Source organism: Neophocaena asiaeorientalis, unplaced genomic scaffold (assembly GCF_003031525.2).
Source record: "Neophocaena asiaeorientalis asiaeorientalis breed wild unplaced genomic scaffold, Neophocaena_asiaeorientalis_V1.1 scaffold182, whole genome shotgun sequence".
In the NCBI taxonomy this organism is placed as follows: domain Eukaryota; kingdom Metazoa; phylum Chordata; class Mammalia; order Artiodactyla; family Phocoenidae; genus Neophocaena; species Neophocaena asiaeorientalis.
Window position 1 is genome coordinate 6,140,055 of NW_020174648.1, and position 26,092 is coordinate 6,166,146.

General features: G+C 35.5%; 2 protein-coding genes across 5 annotated transcripts in view; both read right to left on the minus strand.

The window, feature by feature from the left end:
• The window catches only part of RABGAP1L (RAB GTPase activating protein 1 like), a 668,427-nt gene that overhangs the window by 434,090 nt on the left and 208,245 nt on the right, over positions 1-26,092 (minus strand). The window lies entirely within an intron of this gene.
• Positions 3,139-7,461, minus strand: GPR52 (G protein-coupled receptor 52). The gene is made up of 2 exons (XM_024758775.1): positions 7,370-7,461; positions 3,139-6,271 (listed from the first exon to the last, which is right to left on the minus strand). The coding sequence occupies exon 2, from the start codon at positions 6,048-6,050 to the stop codon at positions 4,965-4,967; it is 1,086 nt and encodes a 361-aa protein (XP_024614543.1). The 5' UTR covers positions 6,051-6,271; positions 7,370-7,461; the 3' UTR covers positions 3,139-4,964.

Here is a 26,092-nt window from a genome sequence, read left to right on the forward strand (position 1 = left end):
ACTCCTGCTGCTTTTATTACTCTGATTTTCTTCACCTTCATAGGGAATCATAAAAAAATAGAATAAAAGTTACCATTAAAAAGTTATAGATATGACCTTTGGGGATGGGGGACTGAAAGCAGAATCTTGCCTATCTGTGAAATGCAGTTAACACACCAGCGGGACCCTATTTCCTTAATGCAAGGTCATCCTTCTGTTATTTAAAGATGTGGAAAATGCTAAAAGGTGCCATCAACGGTGCATTAAAAAAATGGTGCAGTAGAAAAGTGGTAGGTGATTGAGATCCCTTTCAGATTCAGCAAATAACACTTCAAACTGATTGTGTTGAAGCAAAATTATGTCAAGGACACCTAATATCATAAGCAGAAGGGCATCAAACTTCTCTAAAAATTTTACGTGAAATAACAAATATTACACAAGTCAGAAACTACATAAACTGTCTTCATTGAGACAAAATTGGATAATGTTACTTGTAGAATCAACCAAACTTTTGTGAAACATCAAAATATTTTTTAAACAGTCAGCATTCTTTTTAACAAAACAATTTTCCCATTATAACATAAGTAAACACTCACTGTAAAAAACTTTTAAACAGATTAATAAAGAAGAAAAACCTAATCACATCACTTTTAATATTTTAAAAGACAATCATTTACACTATTAAATAAAGTTAAAATATTTTAAATTATAGAGCAAAACTAGCCCTGGATAAAACTTTCATATATAAGAAACACTGAAAAGGGGATTTATATTTTTTTCTTTTCAAGTCATTTTGTTTTCCTCAGTGTCTATATATTTGGTTGATGATTATGCAACTTTCTACATATCCTTCTAATCTTAAAGTTTTACTCAGGGAAAAGAGCAACTTTTGGAACCTATACCTCAGAATAGAGCATCAACTCAGTAACATAATCTCCTGTGCATTGTGATGGTCCTACCTGGACACAAATGATGCTACGCTCAGCATGTTATACAAGCAAACTCCCCACATCTTAATCTTCTCTGTTTATCGCATATTTATAACTTTTTCACATCTAATGATTAGCTTCCAGGGTAGGGAGAGACAGAGGAAAGTCATTTAATTTAAGGCAGCAACATCATTTCTAATCTTCATTATAGAAGATACCTGTAGAGCGAATCTATTTATTAATCTTTGTTTCTTCGAGGTAACATGTACATGACAAAATACCTTAAATTCCATTTTAGTAAATGAGGAAAACTAAAATGTGAAGACAGATGGCAAGATATTCCTGAACAACGCTTTCCTTCTATTGCCAACCTGATGAAATATTTAAGCACATTTAATACAATAAAGTAAGGAGGTAGGTTAATCTCAGAATCATTCCTGTCTCATCCCAGCATCTGCTTGCTGGATGTCTTTAATCTCAAATGATGTCTTCATGAATAACTATTCCTGGAAAATGAGCTTTCAGAGATTATGGAAGTTTTCTACATTTAAAAATATCTGAGTTTAGGCCAAAATCTGAGTTTAGACAGATTTGGGAAAAAACACAGTTTTAGAAAACTCTAATTGTTAGAAAATACAATTTTCTTAAATTGCAATTAGTGACCTTTAAGTTGTGATGGCAATAAATCTGGCATCCACAAAGATGATAAAACAGGAGCTACCACATTCCAAATACTTTCTATGTGTCAGGAGCCATGCTGAACACAGAGATTACTTTATCTCATTTAGTCCTCAAATCCAGCCTAGTAGGAAGGTACAAGTCTCTGGATCTTCCTGATGAGAAAACTGGAGACGTGGAACATTCATTATTTTTCCTAGGGCTAAACAGCTTATGAGGGCCAGGATTTCAGTGCAGGTTTCACAAACTAGTAGGTTATAAAGGCTTCCAACACTATATAACTTTAGAAACAACGCCACAGATAACAGAACCTTTAGTAATAGACTACATCATTATTGTTTGGTTGTCATTTATAACCAAATTGGATAATTACCATAGAATACAATATAATAAGAATAATGGTTATGCTTTCTATTCTTAAAACATATTCATCTAAAAGACAGAATAATTTCAAAATAAGTATTATTATATAAACACATATTAAAATATGTCAAAAGCAAGTTAAGTGGCTTGCCCTAGAGTTGCACATGAAACATTAAAATAAATGAAGAATCTAAACCGAGAACTTGCCTTCTAGAGGCTCTCCTTTCAGCCTAAAACAGAGATTTCCTTCTCCACTCTTCTCCTTCAAAAAACATTTTTTTTCAATAAGAAATTTATAGAGACTTGAAAAAGATATTCAATGAAAACTTAACAAAAATGAACAAAAGTAATGTCAAGGGAATGTCATGCCCCAGGGTTTCAGTTGGATTGAAGACTAAACTGGTAAGTGGGGGCTTACCAGATTGCTACTTTAATAAAAGAGATTTTTAAGATCAAGGAAAAAGATATCACAAGGAAAGACCTGAAGCAAAAGATTTAAGTGAGAAAAAAAGAAAACTCAAACAAGTTCTGTAGGCAAAAGGTATAGACAGAGGTACAAAGGTCTGGAGGCTTTGGGGGGAAAAGGCAGCACAGCATAATGGTTAATTGAGTGTGAATGAACCTCTCTACCACTGATTAATTGAGTGACTGACTTTGGATAAATCACTTTTCTTTGGTTTCCCCAACTTTAGGATGGGGGTAAAAACAGTACCTATCTCCATGGGTTGTAGTGAGGATTAAATGTTTTCATATATGTAAAACTTCACACAGCGCCTGGCATATAATTATCGTTATTAACTACCATGAGGAAAAGCCAGAAGAGGAAAATGCAATAAACACAGCCTCAGGTTTTCTGTACAGAGGATCTATGGAGTCTTTTCTAACTATACTTACACACCAAACTAAAGGATCAAAATCTGATTCCCAAATAATACATATAATGTTGAAAGTTCTATTTATGCCACCTGGAAAGTCAGCAGCATTATGTTTCCTTGAAGTTTGTTTTCCTTAAACGGGTCTGAACTCAAAAGGCACATTTCAACTTATCCAAGATGTCAATGGCAAATGGGATGAGAATTAATGTAAACAACCCAAACCACAAAAATGTGAAACAAATTTTGATTCCCCAACAGTAAACTCTTATTCTAAGTGTTTTATTAAACTGAAGCAAAGTCTGATTTTGAATATGTAGAATACTGTTTTATTCTTTATTTTAAACCTTCCTTACATGTTTAAAAATATACATGGGTTCAGAACAACCTCAATAAAATGATGACATTTCTTTTACTAAAAGACCTCTGAAGTCAAACCACCAGTGTACAAACATGTTTGGCTTCCAATTTGAAGAGTCATAGGCACATTTCACTAAATGCATTTCATAAAATAAAGAAATAAAAAATGCTGAGAAGAAAAATACTCAGTAGTTTGATATAAATTTTAAAATATCTGTCAGGCAGGAAACTTATGGTAAAAAAAGTCAGATTTAGATGTTTTAGCACTTACACCTGCTTTGCTACTAATTTCCCAAATGCTGTTTTGCTACATCTAAACCCCTGACAATTTACTACACAATTCCATGTAGCACACTAAAAAATAAGTTAATTTAATCTCTGAATATGAAAACAGATCATTACAAAAGAAAATACTGACAGTTCTTACCTGTATTTGATAATTAAGTATATTTTATTCTCAGCATCACTAAGAATGCAGCTTGGTCTAACAGAAATATCTAAATAACAACTACACAAAAGTATTTTTCTCTTAAAAGAAGTTTTTGTATATTTTTGTCCAATATTGATGACTTAAGCAACACTGATCTATATAGTGTGCTAAGAAGACATTAGGCACAGATCACATAATGTAATTTACATTTTCTCTGTTGTAAAAAATATAGTATGTGCAAATGCATTATCATACAAATAATTAGCAGACACAACAATAAGCTTTGTAAATCTAACACAAAAAGGTTAATATTTTACTCTTTAGGGAAAAAAAGGACACAAGTAGCTTTAAGAGCAATACCTCACTTTTGAGTGAGTATTCTGCATCTGCATTAGAATTATCTGTGAATTATCTTAAAGAAAAACAAAGCTTAACTATAGCCCCTGCAAAAAACAAAAAGACACCACTTTGGGCACATGAACTAATTCAAAAGAAAACAAATAAAAACGTTTCCCAAAGCCATTAAAAATACTTAACACAATATCTCAAACAACCTATAGAATGCTTTTTTGGAAGGAATAAATCATTCAACATTATGACTTTTATATAGTAGATTCTTTCATTAGCTAAGACACTTCTGGATTAAGGTGCCAAAGGATGCAGATCAAGAAAAATGGAGAGAAAAAAAAAAAAAAAGCTGTTAGGAAGGAGGAGGGAGCATAATTTTACCCAGAAGAAACAAAAATACTGTTTCTTTTTGTTCATAGCAGAAATTTTGTGCTACGGATATTATAAAAACACAAGCAAAATGGCTGTGTGGCCGGTAATAAAATACAATGCTTACTATGCATCCTCCATGGAGAGACCGTTTAGGGATTGTAGATAAGTGAGTTTAAACAAGTACACTTTGATGCAAAAAATTATACTTTACCACATATATAATATGTAGCATTTTTCTGTAAAGGGCAATTTATGTAAGTAATTTCCACAAACACAAAGAGAATGAGAGAGAGAGAGACAGAGACAGAGGAGAGAGTCCAGTCAGAGAGAGAGACAGACGCCAGGGGCTTTGCTCATGCCCTGTGGAAGATCTGAGGTACTTTTCCATCCTCAGTGCTTGATTTTGCCTATTACTGCACATTCACACTCACACACTACAATTATCTCACGAGATTACTCTCTACACATCCTTTTCTTCAGGGTTTTTTTTTTCCATGAAAAAAAACCTTTAGTCCCTTCCTCTCATAGTCAACTATTCTAGTAAATATTTCTCTAGTGGCAAATTTCCAGATGAAGCAAGAATACAATCCCAAACTACTGTCAGACTACATTTGATTTACTGTGTGGTTTTCTTCAAATGGAGCAGGAATTAGCCCGTTTCCTAGGTTGGGGGTCTCGTGCTTCCTGATCCTTCACACACACACAAGATGTGCACATTGTCTCGGACAGTCTTCGGAGGCCTAGCCGGAAAACACTGTTGGAGAGGCTGTATATTACACAGTTACAAAAACTATTACTTATAGCAAGCCAGGTTGTTAGGAAGGACAGTGTTGGATTGTCCAAGACCCGGGAGCTTTCTAGAAGAAAGTATATGATATACGGGAGCCAGAGCATGTAAAACACACTGGTTATCCGAAACAAAACCATGGCGTAGCGACGGTCAGGGCTATGCCCAGTCTCTCCAGAGGCAGCGACTTCGTGGCTAGGGAATCGGGCCCTCCGGTCATTTATCTCTTTGGTGTGCTGCCGGCAAATTGTGAAAATGTGGAAGTAAGTGAAGCAGACAACAAAGGCAGCAGGAGCGTAAAGTAAACAAACAATAAAGCCAGTAAAATAGACACTGGTGAGCCAAGAGGTGGCACACCATTCAAAAATGTCACCGTGGTAACCGGGTTTCCCCCAGCCAAAAAAGGAAGGCAAGAAAATTAGGCAAGAGTAGATCCAGATTAAAACAATGCAAATTCTCAGGCGACAAGGGGTGACCAGTTGATTGTAGGAAAGAGGCTTGGTAATTGCAAGATAGCGATCCACACTTATGCAAGCAAGACATGCCATAGAAACACTTTTTAGAACTGAGATGATATATCCAAAAACCTGGCAAGTCAGTGACTCGTGGATACCTGTGGAGTAGTGGAGAAGTGAGAGAGTAGGAACCAAGCAGGTAACTCCAACGAAAAGATCAGCATAAGCCATTGTCTGAATGAAATAGCTGGTCGTATAATGGTGTAAGAGTGGAGCACAGTGAAAGACAAAGATGACCGTTAAATTCCCAGCAATGATTAGAAATGTCAGCAAGACAATAACAACTGTCTCGAAGATGCAGACGTCCACCGCACTGTAGTGGCCAAATCCAAGTGGGCAAGAGTGACGTTCGGACACATTCAAAATGCCACTGCTCATGTTCAGGATCCTCCATTCAGTCCACCTGGATTCATTCATGGCTTGGAATTAAAAGAACCTGCAGCTCTGGCTACAGCAAGCAGGTGCCCTGCCTAGCATCTGCTAAACTCTGCCCATGAGTGTCTCAGAATCAGCTTCAGTAGACAGTGGCAGCGCTTCTGTCACAGCTGAGCATCCCAGGGAGTACTCAAGTCTCTTCATCAGCCTCAGTGCAGCAGTAACACACCTCAGCTTTGGGAGGGGGGAGGAAGGGGGATAAGCTAGAAAGGAGGTGAAAAAAAGGTCACCGATTAGCTTCCTCCCGTGCTTTCAAACAACTTTTTGCAGACACAAGGCACTTCTAGAGAAAACGGACTTTTCAATAATACCTTGCACTATGAAAAATTAAATCTGTAAAAGAAAAAAAAGCAATTGCCAAAGGAAGAAAAGCTCTTGTGGGCCGTTTGTTCTCCTCAGAAAGGTAGTTTCTTAGGGATCAACTCGAAAGAGTGAGAAAAAAACCTTAAATAGGCTCAGGCTTCCTGTTTCATCTGTCAGGAGAAATGGATTCATATTGTAGAATTTAAATAATTAAGATCTCAGATTTGGTTGGAAAGCTAAGAAAAAGTTCATTGTGGCAAAGTGTGTCTTTGGCTCAGTTCAGGGTTTGATGCTGGTGGGTCAACCTTATGATCCATTTCTCTCTCTTTTCTCTCAAAAGCTAAGAACCCCCTTCTCCAACAAGATTAATTCTAAAAGACTCATCTCTACTGGGGCACAAAGGAGCAGAACAGCAGTAATGGACTCCAGATTGCCCTGTAACTCTCATAAGAGAAAAAAAGCATACTTCCAGTAGAGAAGATAATACACAATGGGTCAATACTGACAAAATATGAAAAACTTCTGAAGTTTTAATTCTGCATGCATTTTTTTAAAGCATTCAGATGAAAAGAGTTTTAGTCCATTACAGTTCCTGGTGCTACCACCAGCATCGTAATTTATACTCCTTCCTTTTCAAAAGGAAAATAAAATCATTTTTGCTATTAGTTTCAGCATCAATAACTGAAAACAACCTTCATTATCTGATACACCACCTTCCTTATAACGGAGCATGATCATAAAATATACAGCTCAAAGTTATTTCTCACCTTTGCAACCACACCTATATCTCACAAGTATGTGTAAATATATATGAAATTTAGACAACAGAAACTTTCCTATATGCTCTGAGCTTCTGACTAGAAATGCTGCCATTATTTATTACTTAGGTATTTCTAGTAGGCTTTCTAATCTATATTGCTATATCTTTTCTGTTTTCATTAAATGATTAACACATTAAATCATTACTTCATCTAAACCTTTTCAAAGTGGAAAATTACCTTGTTTGCTATATTTGCAGTTATATAGCAGCCATATGTTAAGAAAATGCCTCTTCTAGTTCTGTGTTCTATTTTGAGCAAGTGCTCAATTAATACAGGGGCCATTAGATAGGTTATAAGATGTTCTTGTTTTAAAATACTTCTAAAGCATCAAGATGAGTTTAAATCCTAGAGTTTGAAATACTGAAAGACTGGCAGGATAGAATCCATCCAAAATGCTTCCAAGGTCATTCTGATATGAGGTTAACATTTGTCAAAAGTCTTTTTTAAAGTACAGGCATTTCAGAGAGTCTCTTGTCAGTCTTTGCTGTCATACCTTTTGTAGAAAGAACATGCGTTAGAAATAGAAACATTTCCTTCAGGAACAATGCAGGAGCTTAACAGAAAGCATTCTTCTTAAAGTTATTTTCTTGTGCACCACCAAGGCATTCAGGGAAGTCCTTCTTCTTTTATAATAATAGCCACAGGATATTCCTCCTTGCACATTCCTAGTTTCACTTATCACAAAATAGTTCTTGTTACAGGAATAAAACAATGCTTCTCACCTACATTCACTCTTATCAGCTGCTAGGCTGGGCTGCTTGATTCAGAAGTCCGATTTACTGTGATGCAGTTACCGAGATGCTGTCGGTGTATTCCTCACAGTCTCTCAGTATCACTGCCTCCACCTGAACCGAAGCCCTGCTCCTCCTCCTCATCCTGAGCTGATGCAGAAGAACTCACCATCAGAAAGGTGACTCGGTCCTCCTGCCCCAATCAACAGCACAGCCAATGGCTACTGCAGCTGAAACTGTCACTAGGTAACAGTTGCCAGGCACATGCAGGCTTATAGACTTACTCGGCAAGCTCCGATCAAGATTGACAAAAGAACACAGTGGAACTGACCGATCCTTATAACATATTAATGACATGTATGAATTTCTAGAGGTATTTTCCTTATAGCATGTGTAAAGATTATTTCCTATGAGCAGGACAGAAAAAAAAAAAACCCTGAGATATACCTTTAAACCCTGTAGAGAAACTACCACAAGGTACTATGACACTAAAAAGTCAGCAGTAATCTAATGCTCATTGGCAGAAAAAACCTATTAATTATTAAAAATCGTCTAAGTCTTCATGAACTCAAATGATAGAGCTACTATTTTTACTCTTTAAAGTATATTTTGATTAACAGAAGTTATTTTGTAATCTCTCCAATCCCTGCCACACCCACACTAAATTGCTGAATCTGATGCATTTAACTGTACAAACAAAGCATTGGAACTAACACCTCTATACTAAAATCTACTTGCCGGAATATTTAAGATCAAATATGACCTCAGAAGACATTAGAAATAAATAGAATGAATGCTTAGTCCACTTTTTATCCTAATAGAAAAAGAGTCAAAGAACTTTGTCATACAGTGCTTGAGCTACTCATACCCAAGTCAGAAGAAAGTAATTAAGCTCATTTATATAATGGAGGTTAAAAATATTTCCATTTGGGGCTTCCCTGGTGGAGCAGTGGTTGGGAGTCCGCCTGCCGATGCAGGGGACACGGGTTCATGCCCCGGTCCGGGAAGATTCCACATGCCGCGGAGCGGCTGGGTCCGTGAGCCATGGCCGCTGAGCCTGCACGTCCGGAGCCTGTGCTCCGCAACAGGAGAGGCCACAACAGTGAGAGGCCCGCGTATGGCAAAAAAAAAGAAAAAAAGAAAAGAAAAAAATTTCCATTTATTTTGACTTACTATAGACAAACATTCACTATTTTAAAAACATTTCTTATGGGGTCAGCAATTTTCTTAAAAGTAACTTAGAATTACCTTACACATTATTTCAGAATTGAATCAGGAAATTTGAGATGAAAATGGATAATCAACACTTAGAGCACATTCTATGTGCCAAGCATTATGCTATATGCTTTACATTTTTGTCTCAATAAAAATATTAAATCTCTATGAAGTAGATACCCATCATTATCATTTTCCAAAGGAAGAAAGTGGGTACCTAGAGAAGGTAAGTATAACTTGCCCACTATTACAGAGCCATGAAACTAGGAATGAAACAGATCAAAATTGTCATTCTTGGGCTTCCCTGGTGGCTCAGTGGTTGAGAGTCTGCCTGCCGATTTAGGGGACACAAGTTTGTGCCCCAGTCTGGGAGGATCCCACATGCCGCGGAGCAGCTGGGCCCATAAGCCATGGCCACTGAGCCTATGCATCCGGAGCCTGTGCTCCACAATGGGAGAGGCCACAACAGTGAGAGGCCCGCGTACCGCAAAAAAAAAAGTCATTCTTAACACCATTTTGATGAACTCCTCCTTCATTCCCTCTCTTTTCCACTAGAGCAGCTAGTCAGGAAATTTCTAAGAAGAATTATTTTGGATTTCAAAAAATGATTTCTAGATAATAATAAATAATAGATCTTTCCTCCATGTTGAACTGCCTTTCAGGAAGATCATATTACTGTTAAAATCTTCAGGGGGTTAGGTGGAATAAAGAATGGAAGCATATTGCTCATTACCAGAAAAGTGTATGAAATAAGTTAGAATAACAATCTTAGAATGAGTACCATATTGAGATTTGAAAGTAAATATTTAAATTTAATATAAAAAGGCTAGAAAGTCCTATTTTACAGGGAAGCATTTTGACTTTTAGGGTTACATAAAAGCATGGAAATCAAACAAGATTCTATTTAACTAAAACTCTCTTTCACAATAATAATAAATATTCAAAATAAAAATTACAGGTGATAAATATTCATGAATGTAGACAGTTAAATATGAAGCTTTACTATGAAACCATTGAAAAATAAAATGCTATTAATTAAAGCTACCTCATCACCAAAATAAAAAAAGAAATCCTTCTAAAAGTATAGACTGTGCATTATTTTTCAAGTTTTGAATCATAATATTTTTTAAATCAGAGAAATGGCAAAAAATATCATTTAGGGAAATTCAATACTTTTTTTAAAATTTATTTATTTTTGGCTACATTGGGTCTTTGTTGCTGCACACGGGCTTTCTCTAGTTGCGGCGAGCGGGGGCTACTCGTCCTTGCGGTGTGCAGGCTTCTCATTGTGGTGGCTTCTCTTGTTGTGGAGCATGGGCTCTAGGCGTGCGGGCTTCAGTAGTTGTGGCACGCAGGCTCAGTAGTTGTGGCACACAGGCTTAGTTGCTCCACGGCACGTGGGATCTTCCCGGACCAGGGCTCGAACCCGTGTCCCCTGCATTGGCAGGCAGATTCTTAACCACGGCGCCACCAGGGAAGTCCCTAGATCACTTTAGTTTGACACATTTATTTCCAACAAATAATCACTGATAGGGATTTGAGTCTAAGAATACTGTAAATAATCCCTAGTTGTACATGCTGCCACAGGTATATGATAATATGAGAGGGAGAGTTTAAGAAGCAATAGCTTTGACCCACCAAGCTTCCTTCTTTTCTTCTACCAACTTCAAAAAGAACAGTTTCAGGAATTCAAACAAGATAATTTTCTTCTTTTCTGAGACTGACATTTTTTACTAGCCCCTCACTTTTCTTCCTTTCCATCCTTTTTTCTGATCTGATTATAATAGAAACTAATTTATAATGTGAAGCTCTAATAACAAGAGCATTAATATCATATTTACACAGCTCATTACATAAAGCACTCTTTGTTTTTGTATTATGCATAATTCTCTTCATTTTAGGGGTCATTTGGTGTTTTATTTTTGTCATTCTTATTAGTCATTATCAACCACCCCTCTTCTCCTTTCAACTGTTGAACACTAGCTGTGAAATATCTAAGAGGAACCATTATTTGGAATTACTTCAGAATTACTTCTAAGAGCTAAAACTGTATAACTTCTTGAGATGATACATCACAGATGTTTAATTTTTCATTTATACCTTAAATATGTTTTATGTGTCCTTTATATGTATCAATATTTCATTATTAGTCATCTAAGCAACTCAAGCAACTGCTCAATAGGATCTAAACAGCAAAGCAAGAGAGGATCATTAGCCACCGACAGTAAATAGGATAAACAGTAGGCAATGATTATCAAGGAGAAATGAGCAACCAACATTGTAAAAAACAAATATAGGGTAAAGTAAAAGGTTTTTTAAAGGTACAAAAAGGTGTATGGATTCAGAATTTATTTCTTCAATTATTTCTCCCATCTGTTAACTTTTCTCCACCTCCACTACCCTAAACAAAGTAGCACCATCTTGTGTGTGAACCACTATAGTGGCTTCCAATCTGATCTTCCTGAGTGGTCTGTGGCCTCTCTTCAATCCATTACGTGCAAAACAGGCAGAATAACCTTTCCCAAATGCAAATGAGATGATATCACTCCCATTTAAAATACTTCAGTGGTTTTACACTGCCCTTAGGATAAAATACTAACAGGTCCTATAAAATGTGGTCTTCATATATCTATTCAATCTAACTTCTCTTCTACATTATTTAGGATTAGCTAAACTGGCTCTACCTCCCTCCACTCCACCCTTCCCCCACATTTCTTTTAGTTAATTCAGATACAGTCTTCAGGCTTCAGTTCAAATACCACTTCCTCAGAGGAACGGTCCTTGAATTCCCAGATTAGACCAGATTCCACACATACCACAGTTTATAGTATATTTTCGTTCAGTTTTGTCTTCCTCACTGGATTACAAGCTCCATGAGGGGAAGAACATCTGTTTTGTTCCTCATTATATCTCCAGTGCCTACACTACAGTGTTGGGCAAAGAGTAGGAGTTGAACAAGTAAGTGTTTAGTATAATGTTAATATAAAAGCATATCAAATAGCTTGACAAGTCTATAAAAAGACAGAAAAACACTAATAACCAGTTTTGTGAAGGTCAAATATGCAAAGTTCCTTGCAATCCCTTGTATGACATACAAGATTCACAAGAAAGCTATAAAATATATGACCAGATTGCAGGGGGAAAATAATTAGCCTCCTAATATATTCAAAGTAAGCACAATATTATTCATCTATACCTCTACCTAAACCCAATTCAATATGAGTATTTGACTACTGATTTGAAAAATCATATCTAGCAAGAGATAATGATTACTTACCTATCATTTTAAGAATGTCAAATGCTGCAAAATGCAGTGTCAATGTATTTTAAATGTACTATCAAATGTAGTATTAAAGCAACTTGGTCTAAGTGCTAAGGAAAAAATAAACTCTCTAAAGTGGGACATGTTAGAATCCACTATTTCATGACCCCTCAAGAGCAGAAAACAAGTTTGTAAGTTAACTTAATTTTATTATGAGGCAAGTTATTAACAATTAAAAATATTTAACAAATGTTAAGTTTATGGCACTACAGAAGAAAACTTCCTCAGCCTGACAAAGATACTATATGGGAAAGCCTACAGCTAACATGATATCTAATGGTGAAAGAGTAAACGCTTTCCCTTTAAAACTGGAAACAAGGCAAAGATGTCTGCTCACACCACTTCTATGCACAATGTTCTGGAGGTCCCAACCAGTATAATAAGCAATATAAAAAAACAGTTAAGCAATACAAGAAAAGGATGACATGATTGTATACATAAGAAATACGCCCGCCCCCAAATCCCATTAGAACTAATGAGTAAATTTTGTCATAATACAAGGTCAGTATACAAAAATCACTGCATTTCTATATACTTGCAACGAACAACAGTAAATGAAAATTTTAAACAATAAACTATTTACAACAGCCTCAAAACACAGAAAATATGAATAAATTTAACAAAAGACATGTAAGACCTCTATCCTAAAAACTATAAAATGTCATTGAGAAAAATTAAAAGGTCCTAATGGAGAGATATGTCATCTTTATGGATTAGAAGACTCAATATTGTTACGAATATTTGTTTTCCTCAGACTGATCTACAGATTTATTGCTATTCCAATTAAAATCCAAGTAGGCTTTTGGTAGAACTAAGAAGTTGATTCTAAAATTTACATATAAACACAAAGGACCTACGATAGCTAAAACAATCTTGGGAAAAGATTAGAAAAAAGTTGGAGGACTGGTACAACCTGATTTCAAGACTTACTATAAAGCCACAATAATCAAGATTGGTATAAGGACAGGCAAACAGATGACTTAAAAGAATAGAGAATCCAAAAATAAACCCATAATTGCCAATTGAATTTCAATAGACTCTAAAACAAGTCAAGGTGAACAGGAAATTTTTTCAGTAAAGGGTACTAGAAAATTTTGAATATCTGGAGGAAGATAAACTTAGACCCCTTTCTCATACCATACACAAAAAATTATTTGAAATGATCACAGATCTAAACATAAAAAATAAATTATACTTAAAATTAAAATTCTGCTTTTCAAAAGATGTCATTAAGAAAATCAGTAAGCAAGTCAAAAGACTGAGAGAAAATACTAGTAAAACATATATCCTACAAAGAACTTGTATCCAAAATACATAACTGACTCCTACAATTTGTTAATAAAAATACAAATAACTCAATCAAAATGGAAAAATACAGACACAGACACTTCACAAAGGAAAATATACAGATGGTCATTCAAGAAAATGAAAAAGTGCTCAGCATCAATAGTCATCAAGAAAAGACCAAGTAAAATCACAGTAAGATACCACTATATACCCATTTGATTGGATACAATTAAGCCACTGATAAACACTAAATGTTGGTAAGGATGTAGAACAACTGAAACTCTCATAAATTGCTAGTGGTAATGTAAAATGGCCCAACTTGGAAATTTTTGAAATAGTTTGGGAGTTGCTTATAACATTAAACAAATCTGCCCTATGACCCATCAATCCCATCCAATAGAAACAGAAACATATATCCGTAAAAGACTTGTATAAAAATGTACATAGCAGCTTTATTTTTAATAGCCCAAACCTAGAAACAACCCATACATCCATCAACAGGGGAATGGATAAACGGGAATGTGATATGTCCATACAATGAAGTTCTGGAACAGGCAAAACTAATTTTTGATGAAAGAAATCAGAACATACTTGCTTCAGGGGTGTGTGTGTGTGCGTCTGTGTGTGCGTGTGTGTTTACTGGCAAGAGGTATAAGGAAACTTTCAGGGATGATGGAAAGATTTTCTATCTTAATAGCTGTGGGTTATATGCATGCATATGTGTTGAACTCACCAAAATGTTCACAGTTAAGATCTGTGCATTTTACCCATATGTAAGTGATAGCTGAAGAGAATGATAAAGATGATTGCATTTGCTTTTTTCAAGTGCCCCCATTTCAGTGCAACACCATCAAATTAGAGACCTAAATTACTTGAGTGCATTTTAAGGCACTGCCAGGAAATCATAAATATTGATGTTGAAAAAGAAAAATATCAGAATCCTCAGAAGCAAAGTCCCACCAAGAATAAGGGCTACTGACATGTCTAAAAGAACAGATACTGCTGGACAGAATAAGTACATTTAGCCCGTGTCTACTTTCACAGTCTCTCAATCATTATACCTGACTCATGGCTCACTGTTTGTACTCACAGACACAACAGCTCAGATGCAAGTGAGACACTGAGTGAGAAAAGACATCTTATTAAATGCCAGTTATACAATACTCTGAGACTGCCTTAGCTAGCTGGGGCCTAAGACAACTGTCTGAGAAAGCAAAACCTTTGAGAGAATCCACTATCTTTAGTCAATCACAAAGGAAAATGGACAAAGAAAATACTAATTTATGGGGATGTTTAACTCTTAGTGGGGGAAACCCTCAAATATAAAATATATACTTAAAATCAAATTAATTGGTCAAAAATAGTATGCAGAACAATAAAATAAAACCATGCACTGTATGATCTTTCCTTCCATTTTCCCCAAGTTATGTTATTACCTTTAATAAACATTTATTTAGTTTGAAGACTAGGAAAGACTGTGACTTAGATAAGAAAATGTAGGCTTTAGAATGAGCCAGATTTGGGTTGGCACTGGCTGTAACACTTATTAACTGTGAGGCCTTGGGTACATCATTCTCTCCACATGTCTCAGTTTCCATCTGTAAAATTGAGATAATAATACTTAACTTTTAAAGTTGGTTATGAAAATTAGTAATTAAAAATAAACCAGAAAAAGCATATAGCAGTTGTTCACTCAAAGCTCACTGATAATGAAGTTAAACATATTCTTTACTATCAACAGGCTTTTTGTTTAGTCATTTCTCCTTAAGAAACCACACCCACAGTAACCTGTTGAGAATAGGAAATTTAAAACAATACTTTCACTTTTCTCTTGAGTTGCCAACTCCCTCAACATTCCTTTTAAAAAGTACATTCTTAAAAGAAACACATTGGGCTTCCCTGGTGGCTCAGTGGTTGAGAATCTGCCTGCCGATGCAGGGGACACGGGTTAGTGCCGCGAAGCGGCTGGGCCCATGAGCCATGGCCGCTGAGCCTGCGCGTCCGGAGCCTGTGCTCCGCAATGGGAGAGGCTACAACAGTGAGAGACCCACATAAGAAACACATTATCTGAACCTGACCACACATCTTAGGAAATTTATGTGATTAGCAACACAGTAATATAAGAATTACCAAACCTTGGGCCATAAAAATCTCAGTTACATGGATCCTGCAATTCCCAGATAATTGAAGGTTTCTCTTTTTTAATTTTTTAAATTTTGTTTTACTTTATACAATTTTACATTTAAATCTTTATAAGATGTATCATCCACTCCTCCCCTTCTTAAATTGAGAATTCTGAACATAATTTAATGTTTGCCTGGTAGGCTGGGATCATCACCGTTAATGTCAGTTAGAATACTATCTTATAACACAATCATACCTTGGATTCAATATATATGTATATTGAATCGAGAGACTTTAATTTCTACAAGTAACTAGGTACCTAGATAAGAATATATAGCTCCCTATATTTCCTGACTCTATTTGCATAGAAAAGAATACATAGCTCCCTATATTTTTGACTCTATATAAATATAGCAGTACTCTTCGTTCCTCTTCTAATTTGCTATCTTTAATTTTCTAGAGGATTAAAAATCAGAAACTAAGCTTATAAGAATTTTTTATCCAAGAGTAAACAGAAGTACTTCTCTATGAGTAAAGTGTCATAGCTTAGGTCTGAACTGTCAGTTATTTCTAGGTAGGTGAGGTGGTAACTATTTTAGTAAGGCAACAGACATAATAAATACACCTAAAAATAACACAGGAAAAAAGGAAATTCCAAGCTTTCTTACATCTTTCATGTAAGAGCGATCAATCATTCATGTTCTTTTCTTACTTCATACAACAGCAAATCTGGAAATTATATTGCTTAAGAAGATTTTTATATCAATGAAATCCCATCAAGTATTAATATTATCTCACAGAATGGGTTCAATACAGTTACCTCCCTTTAATTTTTGTACAATAAAAAAATAGAGGGAAAAGTTAAACTTTTCCTGGCAAAGTCTGTTAAAATTATATGAAAACAGAACAGCACAAGTACATTTTAAATAATGGGTTCACATTATAGGAAAGAAATGTTGATTCAAATTCATTTTTAATTGAAAGAGATTTTTCCCTTATAAAAGAAAATTTCTATTTTTTTTAAGATATCTTATTGTTATGGCAACTGAAGTGCTAAAAATAATAAAGAAATATCAAAGTTGTTATAGCAACTGGAATTTTAAAAAGCCATGAAGTGTAAAATAATCAAACCTTTACTTGGCTTGAAATGCAACATCTATAACTCAGTTTTCGAAAGAAAATTTGAAGTACTCATGCTCTTGTCTTTACAAGTTGTCTCTGCAGTCCAAATTAAAAAACAATAAATGCATGTTGAATTAAACTCAACTATTCAGAGTTGGCACAAAATCTGGATTTTCTGATTTTCTAAATTGCTTCTTACCTCCAGTCTTCACTGCTCTGATCTAGAAAACACTAAAAGTGGGAAAAAAATTTATTCACTGCCAAAGTGCTTTGCCCAGATTCATCCAATTAGAGTTCAATTATTTAAAAATTTATTGAAGTCCTACTGCATGCTAGGTATTGTGCAAGGTTCTGGGACTTTTTTTTCACAGAGTTCACAGTCTAGTAGAGAAGAACTAAAACAGGTCACCGGGGCTTCTCTGGTGGCACAGTGGTTGAGAGTCCGCCTGCCGATGCAGGGGACACGGGTTCGTGCTCGGGTCCGGGAGGATCCCACGTGTCGCGGAGCGGCTGGGCCTGTGAGCCGTGGCCGCTGGGCCTGCGCGTCCGGAGCCTGTGCTCGCAGCGGGGGAGGCCACAGCAGTGAGAGGCCCACGTACCGCAAACCAACTAACATAAAAAACAGGTCACCATCACTGAAATGTAAAGTGCAATGAAGGAATATAATGAGATTATCAAGGGAAAATTCATAAAGGTCCTTCCTATAAGCAGTGGTAAGATCTTTGAAGGATTTAAACCATGAGGTAGCATAAATTTATTGTTTTCTCAGAGATGCCCATATTAAGAAATTAAAACTTCAGATATATGTGCTTTACATTAGAAAATCAAGATAAGTCTTCACTTTCATAGTTTCATTTGCTCCTTTCTAATAACTAGCGACCAAGATTCAGGTAACAAATGTAGTAACATATGGTGCTAACATAACACATCTCTCCAGCATTTATGGACTGAAGAGAACTGGCCGGGAATAGACTCCATGATACCCCTGTTTTATTTGTATCCATCTGCTTTTCAGCATTTGCCCGCTAAAACCATAGGCTTATTTTTAAACTAGCAGTGATTTATCTTGTGAGCTAGTGATGACGACTTGAGAAGTTCAGACTGGACTCAGTGGGAAAGAGAGCCATTATTTGCCTTAGACCTAGAAAGGGAGAGTTGGTGTACCTGTTGGTTAGTAAAGCCTCCTGTTACATATAATATATATAGTCTGATAACTCTACAGAAAGAGAATGATTACAAAAGCACAAACTCTTCCCTTACCTACCTTACCCAGTAAAGAAAATGACTACTGATGACCACTACTGTTTTGATCCTGAGGCCAATACAATTCTATTGCTTTTTATTAAAAATAAATGCTATGATCATTTACATGAATGATCTGTAATATCTTGTTTTACTCTTAATCCATGCTTATTAGCATTTTTTAATTTTCAATTTTTATTTCCACAACAATCTAAAAGCATTACTAGAAGTAGATTCTGATAATCTGACTGCTATCTCATAATGAAGTACTGTTATGCTAACAATGAGATAAATCAACCTCTGGTCTTTTTCTTTTTTCATATATATATATATGTTTATCATATATTTTTTCTTTTATCATATATTTCCTGTGCTATGCTATTTGAATAATATCAAAACCTTGAAGTCTGTTTTCTTTTTTTTAAAAAAAACAACATACACTATTATTTTTTTCAGCTGCGTTGGGTCTTCGTTGCTGCGTGCAAGGTTTCTCTAGTTGCAGAGAGCAGGGTCTACTCTCGTCACGGTGCACGTGCTTCTCATTGTGGTGGCTTCTCTTGTTGCAGAGCATGGGCTCTAGGCGTGCAGGCTTCAGTAGCTGTGGCACTCAAGCTCCGTAGTTGTGGCTTGCGGGCCCTAGAGTGCAGGCTCAGTAGTTATGGCGCACTGGGCTTAGTTGCTCCGCGGCATGTGGGATCTTTCCGGACCAGGGATCAAACCTGTGTCCCCTGCATTGGCAGGCGGATTCTTAACCACTGCGCTACCAGGGAAGTCCCAAAACCTTGGAGTCTTAATACTCCGTTTTTCAGCAGTCTTGAAAGGGAGAAGACATGTATTTGTGATAGAAAAGTTTTGGAAAATTTTAGGAAACCACTTATCCAACATCCCTAGTATGTCTTTATACTTGTAAATTTAATAGTCCTGTTTAAATGTTTTACATATGCAAGTATTACCAAATTTTTATACCAAAAGATGGCTGCAGAACTGTGAAGGATTCTAGTTATAGTAATAGGTTAGAATGACATTTTCTTTAATAACTCCTTTTATAAATGTACCACCCAAGCTGAATGTCATTATGGGACTATTTATAATTTAGACCTTTCTGTCAAGATGATTTTATGCCCTGACATGACACTGAGTAGGCTGGAAACAGCTGTATGCCCCAAAGGGAAATGAAATTATTGGTGTTACTCAAGAGCAAAGGTATTAAATACGAAAAATTTCTTAAAGAACTTCATGAGAATGATGGTGGCCAACAGACTGTAACATACAGTAAAATTATGCCTTTTGAGCAATAACAATTACAATAATAAGTGTTCTTCCCTCTAAGTAGATGAAAGTTAATTATAAATATAACTCTAATCCTTTGAGCTTCCTAATAAACTAGATGTATGGCACTACTACAATTAAGGTTTTTGCACACAAAATGGGTTGTTAGAAAACTTTTGGAAATTTTCTGACAAATCATTTACCCAATATCCATGGAATGTCTTTACATTTATCAATTTTAACATTGCATAAAATGAGTTTAACCAAAATGAACAGCATCAAGAGAAAAATGTCAATTACTAGGTAACTTGAGGATTAATTGTATTTATGGAAAACATTGGTCTAAACCCCACCATTAATATAAGACAACAGACAGGACAATCAGACTAAGGTGTTTGTTTCTGTTTTGTTTTATTTACTTTTTTAATCTATTAAAATTTAAAATATTAAGTTATATCTAATTTGCTCCTTATATTTGGGGGGATTTACACAAGAATTCAAGTTTGTGGAGAATTCTGAATACAATAGTTAAAACTGCTATTCATGTCTTAGCCAAACACTACTGGAAATGAGCGAAGAAAGCTCTGGTTCACTTATTCATTGCATGATATGGAGAAAGTCCCTTGACTTCTCCCAGTCTCAAATGCCTCACCTCATTTATAAAATGAGATGCTTAACATATGAAGCATGCACTAGATCCTTTTTTAGAGTTCTTGAGAGCCCTGAAATTTTTGCATCCAAAACAGTGCCTATTAAGAACATAATAAATGTGAGCTCAAACACAAAGACTGTAGACATGAAAGTTACAGAAAACTACTAATAAAGAATAACATACTACAGTATCTGTTGGTTTTACAGGTCTAATCCTATTTACAGCAAATGCCATAACAAATTCCAGTGAAAAAACTCAGCATGACAAAAAGATTCCCAATGCTGTGGCTGATGACCTAAACATCTCAAATAATATTATGCATGTAACAGTGTTCCTTACCAACTGAAACAGAAAAAGGGAAAAAAAGCTAGAAAGTCCCCTATTATTTGCTTATACTGACCAACAAGGATGATCTAATCATTCTGTTCTAAATGTTAAATCATAATCCAATTGTTGGCTTATGTTAATTCTACAAAAGCTTGCATTCCATTGTATATTACAATTTTATAACAATAATAATGCCAATAAAGTGTAAATCATGGGCATAAATGGAACATAAAGGTGTACCATAACTGATGCTATATACAGGTCAATAAAATGCAATAAAGGCTGGAATGTATTCCTCTTTTTATTTCATATTATCAATAAGACACTTCAGAAAGAATGTGATTTCAAGGAGATTACTATATTGAATGTGGTTTAAATTACTCAGCACCTTTTCCCAGCAATTTTGATTTAAAATACAGTTATTATTTGTTTATTTAAAATATGGCTGCATACACGTGACTAAGATGTCTTACATTAAAGTCTGAATAATATATGATAAAACATTTCTAAAAGTCAATAAAATATATATTTTACCACTATCAAAAAGCGTTTAATAACTAAAGAAATACAGAAATGACATGGACTTGAGGAAATAAATGAAGGTTAAATCTGCAGTTTACTAATTTAAAATGCCAAGTTGAGAACGGAAAAGTAGCAGAAGTTAAACTAGGAGCCAGTATCTCTACCTACCCTAAGGGCATGAAGTCTGAGAGTAAGACACATAAAGGTTATTACATTCACACCATAAGCACATCTTGTTCTAGGCCAATACTACTGAACACAGCAATTTTACAATCCTTCTTTGGTAGTGGGTCAGAAAGAAAAAAGATATATCCTAGGGCTTCCCTGGTGGCGCAGTGGTTGAGAGTCCACCTGTCGATGCAGGGGACACGGGTTCGTGCCCCAGTCTGGGAAGATCCCACATGCCGCAGAGCGGCTGGGCCCGTGAGCCATGGCCGCTGAGCCTGTGCGTCCGGAGCCTGTGCTCCGCAACGGGAGAGGCCACAACAGTGAGAGGCCCGTGTACCGCAAAAAACAAAATAAAACAACAAGAAAAAAGATATATCCTATATTGTACGTAGGCCATAAAAACGTAGACACACATTTTTCTTCATTCATCATTCAGTAAACTTCTTGAAAGACTACTATATACCATGCTTTCTTTTTGAAATCCTTTGGTTTTGGTCAAATAATCTTTTCTTATAAACTGAAGTGAGTTTTCCTTTAGGAACAAGGATGCTTACTTCTCAGATCATTTGCCTTTGGCCTACAGGTCCCAAAATAATTTTTTTCCTGTTTCTGAAAAGAGAGAAAGTCGAGTTCTAAACAGATGTCATATATAAGTCAAAAGTAAAATGAACACTTAGTCTGCCTTCTGTACTTAAATTACCTACAGAAGTTGTTCCAAAATTAGATTTGAGGGCTTGGCAGAATATAGAATATAGCTTTCACAGAAATGTACTCTATACTAAGAAGGGAAAGAGGGAGGAAAGAAAGGAAGGAGGGAGGAGGGAAAAGAGGAAAGAAAGGCGCAAACAAAAAAGAAATGTTCAAAAGACTTCCAAAAAAGGAATTTTAGAAAAATTATTAAACATAAATATTTATAATGCATTTTCATCCCAAAGCATATTACTTAGCATTTAAATAGCCCCTCTGGCCCAGAAGTCTTTTAAATTTTTTTATTAATTGACTCAAAATTCAAAGTACAGGTATAAAGCATTTTGGAAATACTATGCAGTTCATTTTGAGATAAAGAAAAAGCAGTTTTACTCAGAGTACATTTTCCAGAAGAGAATGAAGAAAAGTCCAAAAGACATCAGGAGACAGTGCTAAAATATTTATCTGTATTCATTACCTGTCAATTCAATAAAGTGTTAAGTGCTTCCCACAATGTCAGGTGCAGTCTAAAGATACTATGGAAAAATGTTGATGAGATAAGGGTATATTCTATACCGGCATAGTTACCTATAAGCAAAAGAAGATAGTGTGGTATAGAAGAATGGACCCAGAACTTAGTGTTGGAGATCTAGGCTATAGCTTCAGATGTTATAATTACCACTATGTACTACATATTCCATACAAATAAGTTCTTGTATCTTTGATTTCTCATCTGAAAATAGGGTAATACACCAATTGTTTTGTGTAACCATCTTATCTTAGATGGTTACTTGGAATATTAATTGACAAAACATTTATAAAACATTTTGAGAAAAATATAAAGTATGTTTAAAATGTCATTATTTTTACTAATAATACTTAAAGGAAAATATTTTAAAGCAGATTTAAGTTAAAGAAGAATGGACCTGACCAACATAAGACTATTTCATATAACTTCCACTGGGCCTCTATTTCCACATCAATAAAGGGGGTAGAATTATTACTGGCCTAACTCAGTATTATATGAGGCTTTCATAAGGATAAAACTAGAAACTAGATATAAAAAATCTTATAAACTATGAAGGGCTATTTCTATGAACTTAACGTTTAGGTTCCAACAAAATTCATATCTTGAAATTTGAATTTTAAAATATTAGGAAATGGGGTCTTTCAGAAGTGATTATAAATGCAGTCCAAGAAAGCATGCCCCTTCTACCATGAGAGGACAAAGCAAGAAGGTACTGTCTATGAACCAGGAAGTGGGCCTTCATCAGACACTGAATCTGCCAATGCCATGATCTTGGAATTCCTAGCCTCCAAAACTGTGAGAAGTAAATTTCTGTTGTTTGTAAACCACCTACTTTATGGTATTTTGTTATAACAGCCCAAATGGACTAAGACAGCTATGAAATAAATACTATGAATTTAAGTTGCTATTCCTAAAACTTTTTTTGGAAGTTGTTCAAATGTTAAAAAAAAAATTACTTAAATCTTGATGATCCTTATTAATCAGGCACAGGAAGCCTAGACACAAGGCGATTCTTACCCAATAGGCAGAGAAGAGATTCTCCTTTGTTACATTTACAAGTCTCCAAACTGAAAGATACCACAGAAAGCTCTTTTTTCCTTATGAAAAGTAATCTAAAGCATGTGCTCTTAAACCAGACATCTCTACTGTTTATTATAACTTTGCGCGAGTTATATAAAATCTTTGTGCTTCAATAGCAACCTCATAGGGTAAGATTAAATGAGTTAATGCATTCAATAGTAAATACTCAAAATTATTAACTATCATTATTATATATCATTAATATTTATGTTTAAATATAATTTAATACTATAATTATAAAAATTATAAAATTTCTACCTTCTTAGCACCATATGCTAATAAGCCTCAGAAGAATCACTCTTGCTTCCCTTCAAAAGTACTAAAGCTTGATATATACAGGAGCTATACTTCTGGTATGACAGGGTAAGCCTTAAAAGGCCAAGTATAAGCTCTAGACTAAATACAAAAAAACAACTCCCTGAGGACTCTAGAGAGAGAAAAAGAGCAGGCATACTTTGGAGAGGTAGTCAAAACTTGGAGAAAGGAAATAGCTGAGATAAGTTCACATTTTTGCAGCTTTGGCCTGAGGGGAGGTCACATTGACAGTGTGATGCAGCGTGGCTGAAGTTCCAAAAGAAAGCCCACTACTGTATCTTCTTTTTTTTTTTTTTTTGCGGTACGCGGGCCTCTCACTATCGTGGCCTCTCCCGTTGCGGAGCACAGGCTCCAGACGCGCAGGCTCAGCGGCTACGGCTCACGGGCCCAGCCGCTCTGCGGCATGTGGGATCTTCCCGGACCGGGGCACGAACCCGTGTCCCCTGCATCAGCAGGCGGACTCTCAACCACTGCGCCACCAGGGAAGCCCTACTGTATCTTTTTTGACTGAGGAACCAAGGACAATACCCAGGGTAATTACAACTGCCACAGTGAGGACGGAAATAATGGGGAAACAGAGCTAGAAAATGAGAACTCTAAATTCTGTGTATAATATCTGCCCAAGTCTCTGATAATCCCCAAATCAAGCACACACATGACAGACTACAAACTGGTAGGCTCAAGATAAATGGACTGAACTGAGAATTGGGCTGCTGACCACCAAAGGCAAGACAAGAGTTTATAGTTTAAGTAAAACAAAATTAAACACTTGCTAAAACAAAAAATCAATACTCTCATAACATTCACACTTTCCAGAAGAGAATGCCAAAATTATCTGACAAACAAATACCAGGAAACTGTAACCCATTTGCAAAGGAAAAGGCAATCAAAAGAAGCCAACTTTAAGATGATCCAAATGTTGAAGTTATCAGACAAGGACTTTTAAGAGGCTATTGTACGTGTATAAATAATGCAAAATAAGTAAATGGCTTCACTTCCTGAATGTTTTTATTCATAGAAACTGTTGCCTATATGAAATAGTTATTTTGTTTATATCACAAGGTGATACTGGGCCTCATTCATGCATGAGATTTTGTGAATAAATTCTATTACCTCATAAAAAAATAAAAATAACATTTTTAAATGTATTCTGTGAATAAGCATGGGCTGTACATGGAGCTATCAGCAAAGTAGCCCCAGCATTAGTTAAAAATATGTTCAGAAAATTAAATTATTTTTAAAAAGTCAAAAACATTTCTATGTAACAATTATACCCTGATTAAATACGTTATTATGCTTTCTTCTCTTCACTCCAGTGTCATCATCACCTCATTTTTATTCTGTTTTATTAAACATATCTTTGCAAGGGAAAAAAAGAGGCTATTATAACTATGCTCAGTGATGGAAAGGAAATTATAGTTGCAAAGACTAAAAAGAGAAGAAATTTCAATAGAGAAACTGAAATATAAAAAAGATCCAAATGAAAATTCTAGAATACAAACATGCAATGAAAATTTACTAGATGGACTAAGAATTGAGATAAAAGGTAAGTAAACTTGAAGAAAAATCAACAAAAGTTATCCTATCTAAAGAAGAAAAAAAACAACTGACAAAAAATAAAGAACTCCAGGGATGTGAGGGCATAATACCAATACTCAGAGTTCCAGTTGTAGAGGAAAGAATTGGGGTGTAAGAGATATTTAAAAAAATAATGCCCCCAAGTTTTCCTAATCTGGTGAAAGACGTAAATTTATAGATTTACGGCTCCAAGCAGGATTAACAATGAAGAAAACCATGCCTAGGCATATCATAGTCAAATTGTTGAAAACTAAAGTGAAAGAGAAAATCTTGAAAGCAGCCAAAGAAAGACAACGTATTACATACTGGAGATATGAAGGATGATTATATGAATGATGCAGGACCAGCTATATAATTTGTGAGTGTCAGTGCAAAATGAATATATGGAGCCCATTGTTCAAAACTATTAAGAATTTCAAGACAGCAACTGCAGAAACTGTAACCAATCACAGATCCTTTCTAAGTATGGGACTCTACGCACCCGCACAGGTCACATGCCCATGAAATCGACTCTGAAATGATCATTTACTTTCATCAGGAACTATGGAAGCCAAAGGCAGTAAACAACATCCTTAAAATGCTGAAAGAAAAAACTGTCAACCCAATAGTCTACATCCAGGGAAAATACCCTTTAAGAATAAAGGCAAAATAAAGACATTTTCAGATAACAGAAAACTATGTTGTTACCAACAGACCTGCACCATAAGAAATGCTAAAGAAAGGCTCAAGG

Coding starts and splice junctions, on each gene's coding strand:
- GPR52 (XM_024758775.1), bottom strand. CDS start 6,050: ATGAATGAATCCAGGTGGACTGAATGGAGGATCCTGAACATGAGCAGT.